This window comes from Myripristis murdjan, chromosome 5, assembly GCF_902150065.1.
Source record: "Myripristis murdjan chromosome 5, fMyrMur1.1, whole genome shotgun sequence".
Lineage (NCBI taxonomy): Eukaryota > Metazoa > Chordata > Actinopteri > Holocentriformes > Holocentridae > Myripristis > Myripristis murdjan.
The window spans coordinates 32,032,940-32,053,084 of NC_043984.1; the positions used below are offsets into that span (position 1 = coordinate 32,032,940).

At 42.6% G+C, this 20,145-nt stretch overlaps 1 protein-coding gene across 1 annotated transcript in view; it reads right to left on the reverse strand.

The window, feature by feature from the left end:
• LOC115359731 (integrin alpha-5-like) overlaps window positions 1–20,145 on the reverse strand; it is a 50,881-nt gene that overhangs the window by 26,941 nt on the left and 3,795 nt on the right. The window contains exons 2-12 of the mRNA XM_030052342.1: window positions 12,929–13,053; window positions 10,135–10,235; window positions 8,939–9,062; window positions 7,578–7,639; window positions 7,367–7,412; window positions 7,036–7,161; window positions 6,126–6,170; window positions 5,841–5,884; window positions 5,617–5,673; window positions 1,504–1,556; window positions 138–346 (exon numbers count right to left, since the gene is read on the reverse strand). Of these exons, the coding sequence (XP_029908202.1) occupies window positions 138–346; window positions 1,504–1,556; window positions 5,617–5,673; window positions 5,841–5,884; window positions 6,126–6,170; window positions 7,036–7,161; window positions 7,367–7,412; window positions 7,578–7,639; window positions 8,939–9,062; window positions 10,135–10,235; window positions 12,929–13,053 (992 nt within the window). The remainder of the gene's footprint in view (window positions 1–137; window positions 347–1,503; window positions 1,557–5,616; window positions 5,674–5,840; window positions 5,885–6,125; window positions 6,171–7,035; window positions 7,162–7,366; window positions 7,413–7,577; window positions 7,640–8,938; window positions 9,063–10,134; window positions 10,236–12,928; window positions 13,054–20,145) is intronic.

Sequence of the window (20,145 nt, forward strand, 5' to 3'; positions counted from 1 at the left end):
TTTTTTGCAGCCGTGTTGAGGCAGGAACCTCCGTCATATCAGAGGTGGACGATGTGACCGACTAATGTCCGATACGTGACAAAAGCTCAACATGAACGCCAAGCCAACCCGTCCGTCTGATGCTAGCCGCCACGTACCGTTGAATCCGTCTTGGTTGAGATCGCCCAGCGCGCCCAGGGAGCTGCCGAAGCGGCTGAACGCCTGTGAGCCGTTGAGGTGGGGCCAGCTGGGCTCCAGCAGCAGAGGGCCCCGCTGCAGGTACACGTACACCCGACCCAGCTCCTCCAGATGCCCGTCGGGACCCCGGCGCATGAACATGGGAGCTCCGACCACCAGGTCATCCAGACTGGGGAGAAGGGAGTCAAATCAAGAGAATGAAAAAACGGAAATGTCCTGCTAGTTTACATCAGTTAGGTTTGAACCGATACGAGGTTTCAGACACCGATTTGTGCATGCCTCAAATAAACTTGTAATTAATCCTTAGAGGTGCATTCCACAAAATTACAATGTGATTGAAGACTGTTTAGACTGACAAAAAAACAAGAGCAAGTATGTAATTTCTCAGCTAATCGATAAACAAAATTCTCATTCCTCTGTTTTTTTGTACAATGAGTCTAACCCTGGGCAATTTTGCACGGTGCACCTTTAACACTGACAAAAACATGTCGATTGAGACAAGAATAAAGCTGGATCAAACAGACAGTAAAGGCAAAATGAATAGGACTTTCCTAACACAGCGTGCAGTGCCAGATTGATAGCACCACATCCAATAGGAAGCTGAGAGACGGATCATGGAAAAAAGGAAATAACGCGAGACAAAGCTCGTTCCAGAGCATTGGACCAGCAGGCGCCGGTGGACCAAATTTTTCCTTAAATGTTTTATATTTAAGGCGGTCATTTCATTCCATCGCCATCAGGTTTTGCAGTGATCGCCCCTGGATTGAGACTTAAATACCTCTGTCTCACTAAATAAAGACATACAGTACTAACTAACACACAATTCAAGTAAGCACTTTAAAGTGGCACATTTTTAAAGTGTAAGCTCTGTTCTTTAAAACACGACACTGTCATGCATTCGAGCAGCTGACTCTCAGTGGGCGATGTACTGAAGTAAAATGTGTGAAAAAATAAAAACAAGGCTCACTACTCCTCTGGGAGCTGGGAGTATGACTCATGGTCGAGGAAGTGAAAGTGACGAAAGGAGAAGAACACACAGGGAAGGGAGTTAAAAACAGTAAGAGGACATATTTTTGAAAGCAGAGGGAGGGGAAATTTTCATGACTTGTCAGGGAGTGACAGGGTGACTGGACAAGCGTGGGATTACTCCACAAAGCCAAAGCTGTTCACATCTGTTTCAATGCCCTCTCTCCTTATTTCCTCTCTCCCTCTCAATCTGTCTTTCCTCTCACTCTCCCTTCCCTCTGTTGTCCACGTTCTATCTCGCTGTTCTCTTTCCCACGATGCCACTGAGCTCCCCTCACCCTCGCACGTCTGCGCACTCACCCGTCGTTGTTGATGTCGGTGGCTGCCACTGCGTAGCCGAAGTAAGACCCCATCTGGAACACATTAGAAACAAGACAAAGTCAGCCTGTAATCACACCATGGGGCACAGATCTCTTTCTCGCTCTCTCTCTCGCTTTTCTTTTTTTCTTTCATTTTCTCTGTCTCTTGCATATCCTCCACCAGTCCTTCAGAAGCCTTCCTCCCCAGTCCCTCAATCCCTAAGTCCTCCAGGGTTCTCCTCGTCTCTGTTTTCAAGAACCGGAGCTTCTCTAAGCTAAAGGAGAGGCAGGGGGTCCGCGGATCCTGGACTCAAACTGCTCCAGATCTCGCTCAGGGAAAACACCCGTGGGGCTCCGGTTTTGTCGGTTTCACTTCATACCACCTATGATAAATTGGGTTCAGGTTACATCTTTGGGTGACTCTCGCTTCTAAGTGATTTGTAGGCTCTGTACACCGGAGTGATTTCGGGGACCTTTGTGAAAACCGAGAGTCAAAATCGGGGCTGTGTCCCACATGCAAAGGCGAAAAGATGAAAAAACAAGCGCCCTTGAAAATGAATCACCGTGACGCTTCAGGAGCAATGCCTCGCTGTGCGTTCACACTGCGAGCAACATGACCAGCGAGTCACAAGAGGTTCATTAATTTCCGGTGCAGCCGAGCGTCCGGAGAAGCTCAGCTGACGTGTGGACGATCAACAAGCTTACCAAGGGAAAACCACACGCTTTGACTGTTAATAACCAACCTGAAATCCACCCTTTCTTGTTTCCAGACAGATAATAAAGCTTCATAGTTTGAGCTGGCGAGTGCAAAAAGGACTAACAATTGATTATAGCCATTCGAAACTTTTATTTGAAGCCTGGAGACAAGAGTGAAAACTGTTGTTTGGAGCACAGTTGCATCCGGAGACAGTAGTTCCACCACAAGAGCGCTGATAATGAATCCCAAACATCCCTCGAAACATTTTTTCAGTTTTGGCTTGCCGCTGAAAGTCGTGTTGGTTGTTGGTCTATATCTGTTTCATTCATTTTGAACAAGAACACCCAGTGAAGTGCTCTCACGTGTTCAGGGGACAGGGAAGACAGGTAAGAACGCGACCGATCACTTAAGATATTGTTTGGTTTGTTGAAGAACGGCAGTATTACCACACACTGGAGTCTGTACAGGCGGCCTATGTGGAGGTGAGATATGCAAACAGGCTGCAGTCCATAGTACTACAATGTTCCTTATCAAAAAAATGGTAAATGTGCACAAAATATGACGCATTTTGGGTCCTGAGATCTGAGGTATTCTAAGGTCACGTCCATACAAAAATACAATTGGACACCAAATGCCAGAACCACTGCATTGATGTAACTGGAGCCTCTGGCCCCGCCCACCATCAATCACAACAGAGCGTCACAGCAACCAAGCTGCTCACACGAGTCCAGTTATTATTATGATTTGATTTTCTGACACGCAACGGGTCCACAATCAAGCGCTGTCCAGGAAGCCTTTGGAGATCTTGTTCAAAATAAAACACATTTTCCGTCAGTGTTGATCAAACTGGCTCAGCTGCAGATCAAACAGTTCAGGTATCAGCGTCCTGACTAATGCATGACAGTCAGCGAAATGGAATGAAAACAAAAAAAACTGACAAACGTTCTGGCTGCAGTTCCCAGGCCTGCAGGGCGTCTTGGGTAAGCACACGGACTCTCTCCGGTGTGTTTACGCAGCTGAGTTCGACAGCGCAGCCCAGGGAACCCATGCAGGGAGCAGACCTGACCCACAGAGACCGGAGACTCCGCTGGCCAGGAGTTCACCTCAGATCACGCTCGCTACGAACATAACAGTTTACACTTCGCCTTCCACCCCGAGACCGTCTGACAGGCCCTGATTACCTCCCAGATTGAAAACACACACACGCTTCCTCGCATATGCACGGTCATATGCTCACATATCTTGTTAAAAACATAATGAGGCTTTGTTGAATTACACGCAGCCGTAGCAACTGTTTCGCTACCACTCCGAGGCTCTGATCTCACGGCTGCAGCGCTACAGTGTGCATCTCCTTTCTCTTTCTGTCTCTCTGTTTCTCTGCACAGCAAGTTTCGGACAGACAGATCATTTGGTCCAACACTTGAAGCGTACACTACTTCAAGTGCTAGTAGGTTTTTGCATTATCTCAAAAAAGAGAATAAATGAGAGCAGCTCTAAAGCTAAATATAAGAAATACTTTTGGCAGTTATATGTAGGACGTTGGTAAAATTATGAAAGAATTATTTAAGAAAACGATAGGGAGGCCACACTCACAGGGTAAAACCATATGATTTTAAGCACTATAGACAGTAAAATGGCCTTAATAACATCACAGCAGCACCGGTCAGCTGAGCCTGTTCCTCTTAAGGATATCTGACATTTCTAAAAAGCAGACAGCGAGGAAAGCCATTCTACAATTCCTCAAACACTCTTCTGAATAAGGACTTTGAGCTTTTACCCTCAGGGTTGAAATTTTGATGCCCGAAACAAACAGAGGGGTCAGAAGTTAGTGTCTTTGGTGCTCTATAGTGACCGGTGGTGCCTTGAAAATCCCATAAACTGTGAATTAGATGCCTTGTTTGATGACTGGACATGGAATTCATTTTTACTGTACAAGCTCTCGTTTCTGTTTCTACTATTTTGTCTTTTGCTCTAGCAGTTGTGTTTTGGCAAAAAGACTTTCCCTACATCTCTTGAAAATAACATAAAATATGACATCAAATGAATACACTCCACCACATACAAAGGACTGTTTTCCCTGTTGAACACGTGGTTACCCAACAGAAACAAACCTGGACACCAGCTATACTGAGCTAATGGCAGAGATGGGGACTTGAGTCATTGCGACTTGGACTTGAGTCGACTCAAGTCGCTGTTTTAATGACTTGTGACTTGACTTGACAAAAAATAAAAAACTTGAGACTCGACTTGGACTTGGACATTGAAAACTTGGGACATGACTCGACTTGACACACAATGACTTGAATGACTTGATTGTTGTTTATTTCATGTTTTCAGTTTGAATATAAAATATAAAATAAATATCTCTAGCCTGTAATATTACCTGGTATACGAGCGCACGCTGGGAATGGTGTTGTAATGATTGGATAACGACCTTGTCAATCAGTCATGCCCTCTCTACTACCTACCTGCCAAGTTAGTGCTTGTAAATGAGCTAATAGCCTATTACCCTGTTAGTCGATAGTCAGCTTAGCTAACGTTAGCTTGATACAAGCATGCATACGAGATGGTTTGCGTGTGATTTATAGTCTCTTACTGACTATTGGCGAGTTAGTGCATGACATGTAGGGCCTGATTGACGCTAGGAAAGCAGATCAATAAAACAGAGCAATAAAGCAAAAAGTCATATTTTTTAAACAGGTTAACTAAATTGGCCAATAATATTATTTGATAGTTACTAATATCTTAGATTTTCTCTTTATTAAGACTGGATTCTGCAGGTAAGATTGTAATAATGTGACTTGACTTGAACTTGATCTATTACAGGACTTGATTTGACTTGACTTGACTTGCCCAAGAAAAAATTACTTGGGACTAGCTTGAGACTTGAAGGTTAAGACTTGAGACTCACTTGAGACTTGCACATGGGTGACTTGATCTCATCTCTGGTTAATGGTATTTTAATGCTAATAAATAACCTAAAGAAGAAGACTGACTAAAAAGTGAGTCTAAAAAGCCTTCTTAGTCTCGATAGGCCTTATGCTGGCAGGCATGGAGCATTTCTGTATTCAAAAATCTTGGGGGAAAAGAATCATTTTTAAAAAGTCGACCAACTGGACAATCTCCAAAAAAGCCTTGGTGTATTCCTTTAAATTCAAAACCTTTCCACAACAATGGTGCCGTGTGAGGCTGCTGCTGCCTCTGGTTTTGATTCACAGCTTATAGAGACCATGAGCTGTGCGTATGTTCAACCTTTGACCCGAGTGTAGGCTTCCTCTCCACGGGGCAAATTCCTCCACTCTCTACCCCCTTTTCATACACAAACACACACAGCACTCGAAAAGTGTACCCACATCTGAAAGCAGAAACACAGACAATCCCCCAACACACACACACACACACAGATGTGCACGTTACCTGCTCGCCTGTCAGGTTGAGCACAGACTTCAGATCTCTTCCATTTAATATGGACACCTACAGCGAGAGGGACACAGATGATCCAGAAATACATTATTTTTTACTGCTGGGTTCGTTTAGACCCCGGTGTATGTTTCCACAGAGCATTTTTCATACTTTCATGAAGAGTCAGGCTTGTAAAAATAATGTTAAATGAATAATTAATAAATGTGAGGAGTCCTTACTAAACCATACAGCATGAGTCCTTTTGGCACCCCTGTGACAAAATCTGAAACAAAGACGATGTCGAGGGCAAAAAGTTAGTGAAGCAAATCATCCAAGTTTGCACAGATTTGTCTTCTAATATTTTATTCTGTGGTTTGTTAAAAGGTGTTTGCTGTCTAGTTAAAGCCTGGATCTAAATGCATGCATGCATGTGTGTTGAAACTAAAGAGGTTAACTATTAGACAGAGCTGTGCATGTCAGCAAACTCTGCACTGGACGCTCAGCTCAGTAAACATGACCCTCACCTTCCTCTTCATCGCCACTGAACTCACCACCAGCCACAGAGTAACCTGGGGAGGAAGAGAGAGAGGGAGAGAGAAATGAGGGGTTTAAGATGAATTAAGACAAACTGAGAGAGGCAAAGAGAAGCCAAATCACAAATGTCTGAGATGTTGCTGCTTGGAGCTTAGGGACTTTTTGGCCTGTTGGTGGCGCCGTGGTGGGGCTATTGGGTTTATGTTAACAATGCCAGACCCCAAATTTGTCAAAATTTCATCCAAGTTTCACTCAAAAAAGGTGGCAGAAGCTCAAAAATAGCTCATATTAGATAAACAGAGATCCATTCATCTAATATGAGCTATTTTTGTCTTCAATCATAGGTGACAAAAAGAGCTGGAAGAGGAGAAATTAAAAATAAAAACTTTAAAATAAAAATTAATTTAAAAAAAAAAAAATATATATATATATGTGTGTGTGTGTGTGTGTGTTACAAATGTTACACAAAAAACAGCATAATAAATAATCAATAATAAATTACATTTTATTTTTAAAAAAGTCAAATAAAATATTTAAATTAACTGAATAGTAGGAGGAGGAGTACTCATAGTAGTATTGATTGTAGTTGGAGTAATGGTGGTAGTATTGGTTGTAAAACTTGGAGTGGTAGTATATCAGTAGTAATAGTAGTAGTAAGAGGCGGAGGAACAGTACAGTGGTAGTAGTACTAGTGCTGGATCTGGTTGTGGTATTAGTTGTGGGTATTTTTGGTAGCAATACTTTCAGTAGTAGTTATCGTGATCATAATTTGAACTGACTTATACTGAAATGTGTAAAAAAAAAAATAAAATAAAATAAATTTGAATTGCAATATATTTAATATGAAATATATATCATATTTGGATTAATATTGAAGTATGTAACAGCTGTAATTCTCACCCAGGTAACTGTCATCGTAGCTGCCCTGCGCCTGCCGGGTCTGGATCTGCCCGGCGACAGACAGCAGGAAGTACGAGGGGTAGTAGGCCTCGACGATCTCGTCCGTGGTGGCGGCGATCAGCTGACCTGCGGGACGCACGGCAACAAGGGGCCAAAGGTCAGGGGTTAAAACAAGAGCTGTGACCCCTGAACTCCGTCTCCACCGCATCTCCATTCACTGACAGCACTGATGAATCGATTGTCTGACTCCGGTCTTCTCCGGGGGGGGAAAAAAATCCATTCCAAGATATCTCCTGAAAATCCATGCTGTAACACATTCCTGCCAGCTCACCTTGCCAGTAAAAGCTCCCCGGCCCTCCAAGCACAACCTTTCCATCCTGAAACATAAAACAGTAGCCAGACCTGAGGAGCTGTGCTGTCATGAATTTCACTTTGAGTTCAAGTGAATGTTGTAAGTGTGAAATAAACGGCGCAATCTCCAGAAACCATGGCAGAAACCAACAACCCCACCCCCGCCCCTTTATGGTGAATGTTGTTCTCACCTTGGTGAAGTCGGCGCTGAAGCCGCCCTGACAGTAGCCCTGGCCTGCAGGTCCGTGTCTTTCTGCGGTGAACGGCAGCGACAGAAAAAACACCAATGAACTTTCTCTCTCTTTCTCTTTCTCTTATATAACTAATGAATCTCCAAACTTCTATCCAAGGCACAAATTCATCTTTTTTTAAAAATATGGTTCCCATCATAATAACTGACTTTGGAAGCCAGGGTGCTGACTAATCTAAATACACTCTGGATGAACAACCTATTTGCTTGCCTTGAATTATTATCATTAATTCTACATCAGCATTAATATTTACTGACCCACTGCAGGTTTTGTGTCTTGGACAACTTCTTGGAGATTTCTTGTTTATTCATTTAAAGTCGACCTAAATCACAGAAACTATGAACTAAAAATTTTACTAAAAAGTAACTTTAAAGAACAAAGCTAAAAATTAAAACTAAGAAAGGAGATTAGGGGGAAAAAAATGTTCACAAACTTAAATAAAATAAAAAAAGACTCAAAAAAGAAATTATTGTGAAATATTTGTCTTAAATGTAATACAAACAGACCTATATATGGAATATTTCTATATTTTGTGTTTGTTTATATGCAGGGTAAAACAGAGACTTAATTTTGGGCAAAGATTATTTGGCTGTTTTTAGTGATTGGTAAGTGATGTGATATAATGTAAACAGATTTTTAGAAACATTCATTATTTATGGTTTATATTATACAGTGCCTGTTGCACACGTATAAAAAATACCTGTCTTGTACTTTCTGAATGTCTGTATCTTTAAAACTACCATCAAAAGCCAAAATACAGGGGCGTCTTTCACACCTCCAGTCTTCGGTTCACACTTTAGTTTCAGCGTGGCGGCCGTTAGCGGGCTGGTGTGTTCCTCTTATTTCACCATACGCATTGTCATATTTTCACAGCAGTATCTGATGTTAATTTACCCGATAACGTATCTGACAGCATGCATTCATTTAAGCTGAAAATGTGTAAAAAACAATGCAGCTAAACTGATTGTAGCTCCACTGAAAACTAAATAAAACGTAATTCCATTATGGTCATGATGCACCTTACTTTTCTTTGAACTGCTCACTTGTGCCATATTCAATGTAGAGCTTTTAATTTTTAAAGCAATTATCTGCACTAATTGCACTCTAATTTTAGGTATTTAGTACTTTAGCGTCACCTTATTTATGCCTTTTTCTCCTATTGATTGTGATATCGCCTTTGCGATATTCAAACTGCTGCAGCAACATAATTTGCCCTTCTGGGGCTCAGTAAAGCGCTCCATCTATAAAAATCACGAGCAATCTCACAGCTCTGGACGCTGCGTGTCACTGCAGTGCCTTACCTGTCCGACAGGGGGCGTACTCCACAAACGTTTTGAGGCTGTCCACGGAGAGGTAGCAGGTTCCTGTGAGATCGGCGAAGGCTGTGTCGTGTTCAGTCCTCCAGTAATACCTGGGAGCACAGGCCTGGGAGGGAGGGAGGAGCCGCCGCGTTATTGTCACTGTGACGATCTCACATGCACACACGCACACACACAAGCACACACACACACATACCAATACTAACATGACTGTCGTCGGGGCGCCGCTCTGGCTAGCACCCCAGTACAGAATCAGAAATACTGTATTGATTGATGACGGCTTAAATTCTAATTCAGCATCATCTCAGCCCATCTGAGCCGTGAGGTCTGGATCCCGCTCGTCGTTTTGGACACAAATGAAGTGCAGATGTGAAGTGTGATCCTGGCATTAGAGCACCACACGTACCACCTCGAAACCTCCAGATGTAAGACGTTGAATTTAAAGGCGTTACACGGAGGATTTTTTAAATTACTGCACACATTCTTCTAAGCTACTAAAAACTGCGAGCGCTGCTGCTGCAGGCGCTCAAACAGGCACTTTCCTTCGTCTTAAACTCTGAATTGCAACCTTATTTTTGTGAGAAATACAACCTAAAACTAAAAATTGTCTCTATCAATGAAGTCTCTTCTCTAATGTCTCACTGCGGTGGGGAAAAAACGTGCACACCAGAGTTGACTCTGTGCACGTTTGACTAAATGAAAGTGCTGTAATATGACCCTTTGTTGTGGATATTCTGTAAAAGCAGGTTTATTTCAGACCAAATTGAGCTGAGCCTACTGTTATCATCCAGAGCTAAAATTACACATTTGTAATAAGAAGCTTCTGGAGGGAAAAAAAAAAAAAAAAATCTTTGTTTCAGGTCTGAAGCAGCTCAGTGGTTACAGTCACATGGACGTCTGTGCTTGTGTTGTCTGTGTCTGAGGCGAAGCTGCAGAAGCGTATAAGTGAGGGTTTAACACCGGGTTCTGCAGGACGGACGGAGGGAAAGTGTGTATTGCTGAGTGATTCTTCTAAATCTAAATCATCTATGTGAGAAAATCATTATTCTGCAAAGACTGCATAGATGAAAATGACTGTGGTCTATTTTAAAGATGCAAAAAAAAAACACATCTATTTAGTGTCTAATCCAGCAAAATTCATCTTATTTCACCAAAACTAATCAATGAGTGGTGCTTACCAGGACTGCGTTTCCATGGGAACGCACGGTGGCTCCAAACCACTGACGGGACTTGAACTCAACCTGAGTGTTCACATCATTAATATCAAAATACCGATCACCTACATGAGCACGAGAGAGAAAAGGTACAATTACTTGTTTTGGCAATCAGCAGAGGTTCATCGCTGTCACACAGTTTGCACTTTTGCGAGACCTGGCAGAAAAATTCAGGAGTTGTTGCTGTTTCAACTTTCTCAAAAAAAAAAAAACAAAAAACAAAAAAAACCCTCCCCCTGTGATCGGTGTTTGAGTTCAGTGCTGTCAGGGCTGCGTTCGAGAGCGCTCTCCCCACATGTCCTTGGCTTTTTACATGGGGATTTTATGGCCTTATTCCCTGGCTCTGCCGTCTTAATCCATCCTCCATGCCATGAGCAGACATGAAAAAAAAGCTCAAAGGGGACTTGGACCGTGTTGTTACTGTAACCCAAACGGCTGTACTTCATTGTCAGGGTCTGTTTTTAAGAAAGAGGGGCCCTGGCGGCACCGAGGCACGGAGCGGCGAGAGGGGACAGCCTGCCAGATCGCAAAAGAAAAAACCTCTGGACTGCTTGAGGCCCTCGTTCTCTTTGTTTTTAACCACCTGCTGTTCATATAATTCACCTGAAATCTATAGGATGGAGATATTTCTACGTGGACTGACAAGCCTGGTCTGATAAATTCGCTCCAGAAACAGGTAATAAGGCTGCATTCATGTCATAAAAACATCGACCTGGCCTGGAAACACTGTTCTTGTCATCATCCGAGTAGTCGATAAAGGTTGTAACCTTTGGATTCGTTGACAGAACCTGAGAATTCATGTGACATACAGAATTTACATGCAGTTACTGTGGGAGGACGTTGTTGTTATGTAACATTTCTGCAACTCAGCATCCTGGAAAAATCATTTAAAGGAATATTCCAGCGTTTTGGACAAAACACAAAATACTCGCTTGTTGTTGGATGCCGTTTTCACATCTGTACATGCAGTTGTTTGGCTCCCGTGGGCAGCATTTTGTGTTAGCTTAGGCTAACACTCCCATAGACTTCAAGTCTTTATGCTAAGTTACACATATGAACCGAACCACCGGATGTACAGAGGTGAAAATGGTATCGAACATCCTCCCTCAGTGTGAGTAAGTCAGTATTTTACCTAAAAAGCATTCCTTTAACCCTTTATAGGGCACTCATTGAAATACTTTGAAATTCAAAAAAACAACCCTAGACTGTTATTAGAGAACATGACAGGACTTTATTACTTCTATAAAAGTTTTCTAAAATTTTCATTTTGTAATAGAAAATCAAAGCCATTGAGATTGGTCAAATGCCACAATCATGTGACCTGGGATGTAGAGAGATTTTTGCTGATTGGCTGGGTGAAGACCAAATGATTATTGAACTAATGGGCCTGATATGTAAAATTTCTGAAATTACCAGAAATAGTCACTTGACCTATAAAGGGTTAACAGTGTGATAGTCGTGGATAAAGCCCTGATACCTTTGACATGCTTTGTCAAATGAGTAAGTTTTGCATTGTTCAAGTCATCGTGCAAATGCAAAATAAACTAACACAAACTAAAATGTCTCTTTAAACAGGTACAACTTGACTGCGGTGTGGTTCTGGTGTGTGTGTGTGTGTGTTTGCAGCTGGGTGGTGACATTAAGCTCCCCGGGCCTCAGCTCAGCTCAGCCTGTCTGCTTAACGGTGCCTGGACTGTGTCCTCGAACACACCATGCCTCCTGAACACTGTATGGGAACGGCAAGACTACAATCACACTGAATGGAAAGGCCTGGGGCTGTGTGCATGGCTGGATTTGTTTGTGTGTGTGTGTGTGCTGTGCTGTGCAGTCTTAGATGTGTGTGTGTGTGTGTGTGTGTGTGTGTGTGTGTGTTCGGGAATGTTTGTGAGTGTGTGTCTGGATGCCTGTGTGGTTGTGCGTGCCTGTGTCTGCGATGTATAATATTTCAGAGGCTCACTGTGTGTTTGTAAACAGTTCATAGGTGTGTATTTATGTGCGCATAAGAGGCTGCACGGTTGCAGCCCTTGCTCTGCGCACACACCAGCAGATATCAGCGCACGATAAGTCAGGCCCCTCTGATCCTTAAACGGTGGTCCTTATCGCTTCCTGTGTATCAGATGGGGCAGTGATTACTTTCTGGCAGAGCCGGGGCGGCCCGGGTCCTTGGGGGTCTTTGTCCCCGTAATGACTCCCTCCTAATTAAAGAGCGCTCACAACACTGGGCCAGAGTCCAGCAGGAAATCAAGGCTCTGTGGAGACACTGCAAACACAGCCCATGCCCCAACATGGAGGCTTTGCGCGGGGGGTGGAGTGAGGGGGGGGGCGAAGACTCAGTCAGCCGCCATTAAAACACCGGAGAAACATCAAAGGCTGGTTTCAATCCAAACAGAGCGCCGCTGGATTAGGAGCCGGGAGCCGGCAGGGCGTCGCACCGCTGACCTCGGAGGTCGAAGGCACAGCGGTGCTTAACTCGGGATGCTACCTGAAGCCTCTCTCAGCCACTTTTATGGCTGGTTGGAGACAGCTAAATGTTAACTGTACAGCCGAGTCCCAACCGTTTAACAGGGCCGTTGGCGAAAGTGACATTTTTACATCGTGGTGTTATTATAGGCGACCAAGCAGCAGTGCTGCGATGTGGGGGGGGGAAATGAGCTCCTGTTATTCTCTGTTTTAAAAAGAAGACGTGTTTTTATCTGTTTGACGTCCTGAGGAGAAGCAAGACCTCGTGGTTGCAGCAGGTTTAAACAGGACGCCCTACCTTGCTTGTCAAAGTCGATGATGCTGCAGTTGGTTTGGCTCCAGGGGCACAAGTACACCGCGCCTCCTTCGATGACGTCGGGCTGGCTGGTGTTGGCTTTGGGGGCGCCGATCAAAACACTGACACTGGAGAGCATGGAAAGGAAATAAGGCCTTACACAGTCATGAAAAACCAAGTATAGGAATAGGAAAACCTCAAGATTACAGCAATAAAGATTCATTTTGAGCCATGCTCGTAACTCATGAAATGTATAATATCTGGCCATGGAAATATTTGATTTGATTTATGCGAAAAAGGAAGGCGAAGGTGGGTTTACGCATTGGTTTGACATAATCAAAGCACCCTTATACCCATTAATTTCCCACATGTATGCCCTTTATTAGTAGGAGGTGGCATGTGGGTGCAGAGGAAACCAGTCAGTCTGTTCAAAGAGCAACTTTCAAAACGGCTGTGGAAGAAATGTCAAGCGGCACCGAAAGCTGAACTCTGTGTCGTCAGAGTTCCTGTTTTTTCGTGGGTGTGCCAGACAACAGATGTCTCATGAGGCTATTTAAAGAATGTGCACTTTGCAGCGATTACCTCAGTGACCATATTTCCTAAGTCCCCTGTCATCATCACTACGATTTGGTCACACAGGTCACCGTTAGGTTGGCCTCCGCAAACAGACCCGGGCCGCTGCTCGGAGGCCGTCGTATCTCGGCGAGCAAACAGACGACACAATTATCGAGTCTGAACCTCAGATAAGAACGACGTGATTAGAAAGCTCGTCAGTGCTCAGAGAGAGAGAGAGAGAGGAGGAGCCTGGGAAAATAAGAGGAAGGACAGAGAAAGAGAAAGGAGGAGCGGATTGCAGAAAACACATGATTTCTCAAGCGTTCAAGTCCAGAATGTTTGACATCTTTCATAACGCAGCAATACAAAAAAAATCTGTCTTAACAAGCCATTTAGTCTCATATATTCAGTGATGAAATATATTGTTGTTGTTTTTTTTAAACAAATGAAAAACTCTGCCAGTGAGATGAGATAATCCCACTTGTTTCCGATGACTAGTCACTTGTTCAGTTGGAAAAAGGCAGAATAAGACCCATCAGCCCACTTGGATTGAGAAAGTGAGGCTTGATTCAAGAAAATTCTGGAAACATGTCGATTCACATTGGAAGCAAGTGTGACTGTCTCATCTCACTTTTTTTTTTTAACCTTGTTTGGAAAAAATACACGATTTTAAGAGCGAGCATGAGACTAAAATGACCTGCGATTATGGAGGTTTTTTCGAGCGAAACCAAAGCGAATCCAATCCCGGCGTCCAGGCGTAACTAATCCACAAAAATAAAGCTGTGCTCCTCGGCGTTTATGTTCGAATCAAAGCGAGCGAAGTCAGAGGAGACGGCGCTCGATGCCAGAGCCCCGTCTGGTTTCACACGACGCCAAGCGGGGAATTCTTCACGACTGAGGCCATAACGGTGTCGGCTTCCTCTGAGATAATGGCAAAGATGGTTTCTGCAGACACACGACAAGAGGCTACACAACCCAACAAAAAAAAAAAAAATCACCAGAAATAGATTTTGTACCCATCAAAAACAGGACTGAGCCAATGCATTCTTCCTCTATGGGGCTGATATATTGATGAACTGTGTGTCACTTTACAAGCAGCTCGCCCATGTTTTCATGAACATCAGACCTTTTTCAAACCTTTTTCAACCTAAAGTACATGCAAGCATACGGTAAATGTGCAGCAGCCAGTCAGGTACAGTGAAGGCAGAAAGTGCCTTTTTTTCTTTTTTTTTTCTTTTTTTTTTTTTTTAGAAAAAACAACAAAAATTAAGCCACAAACTCACCTATACACACATCTATTTTAAGATTTTCCATTTGCAAACAAAATGAAACCCATATAACACTTTTGCCCAACCCCCCCAATCCCACCAGACTACCTCACAACCACCTACTGTGAACAACACTATTAAAATGTGCAATATCACCACTAAATCCTTACTGTATATAGAACTACTTACTGTATATATAACTTATTTTTACTTATTTTTATCTATATTGTAATTTATCTTTTTTATTTTTTTGTTTATTATTACATGTTTGCACTAAAAGGAGCTGCTGCTCTTAATCTCATTGTACATGTGTATAGTGACAATAAAGGCATTCTATTCTTCTGTTCTATTCTATTGTATTCTATTCTTTTCTGATTGATCCGTCTCTGTCTGCCCAGCCCCTGAATCACAGGCTGTGTTTACATGGACTTTAGTAACCTGGTTATGTTGTGTTTGCGCATGTAAACATCATACCCCGATTTCAGAAACCTGGATAAATCCCTCTCAGCGTCTCAGTTATGCCAGCTGAAACTGGGATTGGGATTTCAAAGTGGAGGACTTGTTCAATATTTCCTGTTGCTCTCTCCTCCCACTGCTGGCGATGAGGTGCATGAGCCAAATCCGCAACACAGTGTTTGGCGTTTCACAGCACTCAGCCCGCCATGAACCGAAGCGGCCACACTTTCAGTAGCTACCGTCAAATTAACTTAAGGTTAGGAGTTACACAGGAATATCACATTTCAAAAATTGCCGGTTTGCGCCTGCAGTGATCAGTAACCATGATACTAGTATTTACCATGTAGACGGTGATATGAATAGCCAGAGTTCTCCATGTAAAGCATCATATCCTGAATATGATTAAAACCAGGATAAGGATAAACACAGAGTCGGTGTGTCCTATCCTGCGACATGCCGCGCTGTTATCATGTTTAATAACTGTGTAAGCGGATAAATCATTTTGCATCCAGTCCAACTGGAGTTAAATCATGGTCTGTCCTGTCCCATGTCTTCTCTCTCCGGTCTTTTCATGTCCTGCCATGTCCTGTCCTGAGTACTGAGTGTCCTCTACCACTAGGGGGTGCACAGTCTCGTCATGCTATATCTCTATAAAGCATTTAGTGCAGACCTACAGCACATTTACAGCGATAGCATGGAAAGACAAAGAGGAGATAAATTCAAGACCTTCATTTGGGCCGTCCCACTGTGTGCTGCCTCTTTATAACGACACTGCTGAAATTCAATTGATTTTATGGACTTCAAACGCTCAAAATATGCTTTAACGTCTGTTTTTTTGATTATGAGTGATACTGACTGCACTGATCAAAACTTGCTCGAATTCATTTTGTGATCGCAGGGAATACTGTGAATAAAAATAAATCAATAAATACATAAACAAACGAACTAAACAGCCGAATCTGACTGGACAAAGGAAATTCTGTGTCGTGTGCTGCCCTAATTTCTATACCGCTGCGTGTTTGCTCTGGATGACGTTCAGGAAAAGGATAAATGGCAAGAACATACACGGCACAGAGACACACACACAGACGCTACTCACTGTCTGTTCACGTGTGTTTGTTTGTGTGTGTGTGTGTGTAGAAGTGAGTGCATGTATTGCTTGCACGCATGCATGTGCAGGCATGTGCGTGTGTTACAAATCAGCTACCCTTTCAAGGTTTTCCGACAGCCACGCTAAACAGGCCCGGTCTGGAGCGAGTGGCACAACTTAAGACATTGATGACTGATGACATTAGCAGAGATCAGACAGACTCCGCAGCCGCCCAGCCCCCAAAATGTCTGGAGAGGAATATTTACATGGCAGGATTAGCTTTCCTTATAAACCATTCAGTCTGCAGCCGCTCGGCCCGCCAGGGTGCAGGCTTTCAGTGGCCTTGTCTTTCACAGGCACACTTTTAACCCTCCGCCACCCACTGCGATCCCTGCACGTGTGGAGCTGTGAGGGACGCCGGCGATTACACACACACACACACTCCGAATGAAAATTCAACACCAAACAAAAAAACGATGCAACAACGTCACGTGGGTCAGAGGGACGTTTTGTGCTGAGACAAGAAGTCAGGATTCCCTTCCTCCAACAGGGGTCATCTTAGTTTAAAGCTTTTAACCCCTGTTTTAGTTTTACTTCGTTTTGGATTTAAAATTTCAGCTTCAGTTTAGCTTTTTATACATTTTTGAGTTGCATTTATACTTTTAGTTTAATTTTTTCCAGATTTAGTTTTAATTGAGTTTTGACTTCATTTCAGTCTTACATAAGCACATCTTGGGCAAGATTCAGTGACATACAGTTGGTGTACAGTTTACTGATGTAAAAGGGACAGACATTACAGCATTAGTGGATCAGGTCACTAAACTTCTATGTTGTAGTTTAGGGTTTTTTTTATTTTATTTATTCATTTATTTTATTCAATTTATAAAGGACAGTGTGCACTTTCATTAGCTATTCAAGGAATAAAAAGATGAGTGCACCAGATTTAGCAAGAAAGCTAATTCCATCCGTAGTCCTTACAAATAACATTAAAACAATCAACACAGTAAAACAAACATTAAAATAATCAACACAGTAAAACAAACATTTAAACGATTAACACAGTAAAACAAACATTAAAACAAACAGACCTGCACCTATCACATACCAATACACACAACATAAACACTACAGGCAGGCCATACAAACATAAATAAACAACCTAACCATTCCTAATGTAAAGTGCAGTGTAAAAGATGCCAGTTAGGTAGTAGAAATTATTATTGTATACTTAAAGTGCCAATGTAGAATACTGTAAACCTATTAGCATTATAATGTAAAGTGCCATTGCAGAATATTAAAGACATGAGGTTACTGGTATCATTAGGTTATTTTTTACAGTTAACTCATCTTGTACTCAGCATAAACACTTAAAAACGGGGGGCGGTGGTTTTGAGGCATGGCAAACTGAAAGATCTGACATGCAATTGTTACACTGGAGCCACAATGAATGCATTTATATGCAGTCAGTATCCCAGAAAATAACACCCTGATTACCAAAATAAAAGTCTTGTCTCAGGTATGGATGAAACGAGACCTGGAATCCAAACCGTCTCCTACAATGTGAGATGTTTTGTCTCTCTTGTCTCTTTGGTGTAAAGCATTACAACTCAACCAGGCTGAAAACATGAACATGATGTACACAGTTTGCTGATGTCACATTATGAATTTCTGAGAGCTGCAAAGTGGGTGGAGCCGCAGGTTTGACACGGATCGTTGCCATTGTATTTCCACATTTTGGTTTTTACTATGAACCATAACTGCAAGATTAATCATCACAGCATCTCCTGGAAAAATAAAAGATACTGCAGGGTTATGTAATGACTGTTCTACATGTTTCAACTTTGTTTCTTCACCCCCTCATTGATCATTATTGTGGTGAAGATGCCAATTAAAGCTGTAAAATATATAAAAGTAATTATCCTAACAGGTTAGTGTACGCAGTCTTGTGCTCTCAATTTTTTTTTCTCAATAAACCTGTATGATTTCAACACAGTTCATCTTTATTTGTACTGATGGTCCAACTTGGAGAGTTTTGTGGCCATCCAGCTGTTAGAAACACTCCAACGGGCCGTCATGTGACATTACATTTGGGAAACGAGCGGGACCTCGGCCACCCAAAATAATCCTGCCCACTTCACAGCTCTGCTGAAGCCCCACGCTATGAAATTTAATGATCTGGCACGTTATGAAATGATGCAAATTACATTCAGGGCTAAAACAAAGTCACTGCCAGACTGTGTACAAAGGTTTTCTGCAGTGCATGAGTCCAAATATGACTTGGGAGACATTCGTAAATTTACTGTACAAAAGCTAAACAAGGGATTAAACAGACCTGTTTCTGTATTATTGGGGTTAAATTATGGAACAATGCCAGAATAAATTTAAGAATGTGCCACTAACTTTTGGTTTTCAAAAGAATGGTTTATAAAGCTATTAGTGAAGGTTACATATGATTGTTTTACTTATTTTTTATTTCTGAAAGGTAGCGTATTATACTTCTGCTTGAGCCTTTTCAGTCATTACTAAACTACTACTCTTAATCACTGTGTTGGCAGTATACTGTCCAGACTGCTTATACTTATTGTAGAATAGACTATATATTGTATGTACTGTTTATACTTATTATACTGTGTATGGTGACTGAATAAAAATACTAAAATACTAAAGTTCCAGTTTCTCACCATTTGAAGGCATCAACATGTGACGATGCTCAGTGCAGCTCCACAATGATCAGAGTCACCACGCTCACTTTTTCAGACATTAAATGATATCTAGATGTTGCATGTGCTGAACGGAGGCTGTTTCGGGAGCTAAAATGACTATTGTCTTTTTATTCTGTATTAAAATTCAAATGTAGGCGACTGTCATTGACTGTTTCTGACAGTGCTGTACTTCGGTTCACCTCTGTGTCACCGCACTGATTTGATAGCTGCTCCTCCCAAACCCCCCGCCGCTGATCTGTTCACCCAAGGCTTTGTATTTTCAAAGTAAAAGCTAGGCAAAATGGAGCAGAAACTGGGGCGGGGGGGGGACGGTCACGCTTTAATCCACAGAGACTGAACCCTCAAATCTATCATCCTAAATGTCTCTTACGGAGCCACCTGGACATTTGCAGTGTACTTCAGAGCAAATTGCCTGCAGAGGCTTTTTAACATCAAAGCACCTTCGAGAGCCAGAACCGCTGCATTCAACCCAAAGGGAACTACAGCAACAATGTGCACAACATTATGACATTTTATTCTCCACGTTTTACCAAACTACTGGATGCCTGCCTCCTAAACTGGGACTATTGTTTTAATCTGGGCATGTGAGCTGAGGCAGTGAAAACAGAGGTGGCATGGAGACAAACAGAGGTGATTTTTTAACAAGACAAACAGTGCAGTAATTGTCAGAAGGTATGACAGCCAGGAGAAAATATCCAGACAGCAGAAAGACAACATCTCTCCCTGCTGCAGATTCACATGAGACCGTACCACCGTCACCGAGATGATGGCGAGCAATTTAATGCGTTGATTTGTCCGGGGACAAAGGGCGCCAATACTCAGTCTGAGGAAAAGCACCGGGGGGCTGCAAGGGGCTGGGCTCCTACAAATTGGCCTAGATCAACATCCCGATAACGACACACTCCCCGCCTGCCCAAAGCTTAGCTAAGCAAACTGAGAGAAACTTAACCAATTTCCTCCCAGAAAGACGTGTACATTTATTAAACTAACACCTCACGCCCTGATTATGTTCGAGGATGTTATGAGGGGGAAATTGAGACCCACAGAGGGTTGATAATTGGTATTTACGTTGCGTATATATCTTCGCTTTATGAACCCAGGTCGGATAAGTTGGTAAGTTGTGACGTT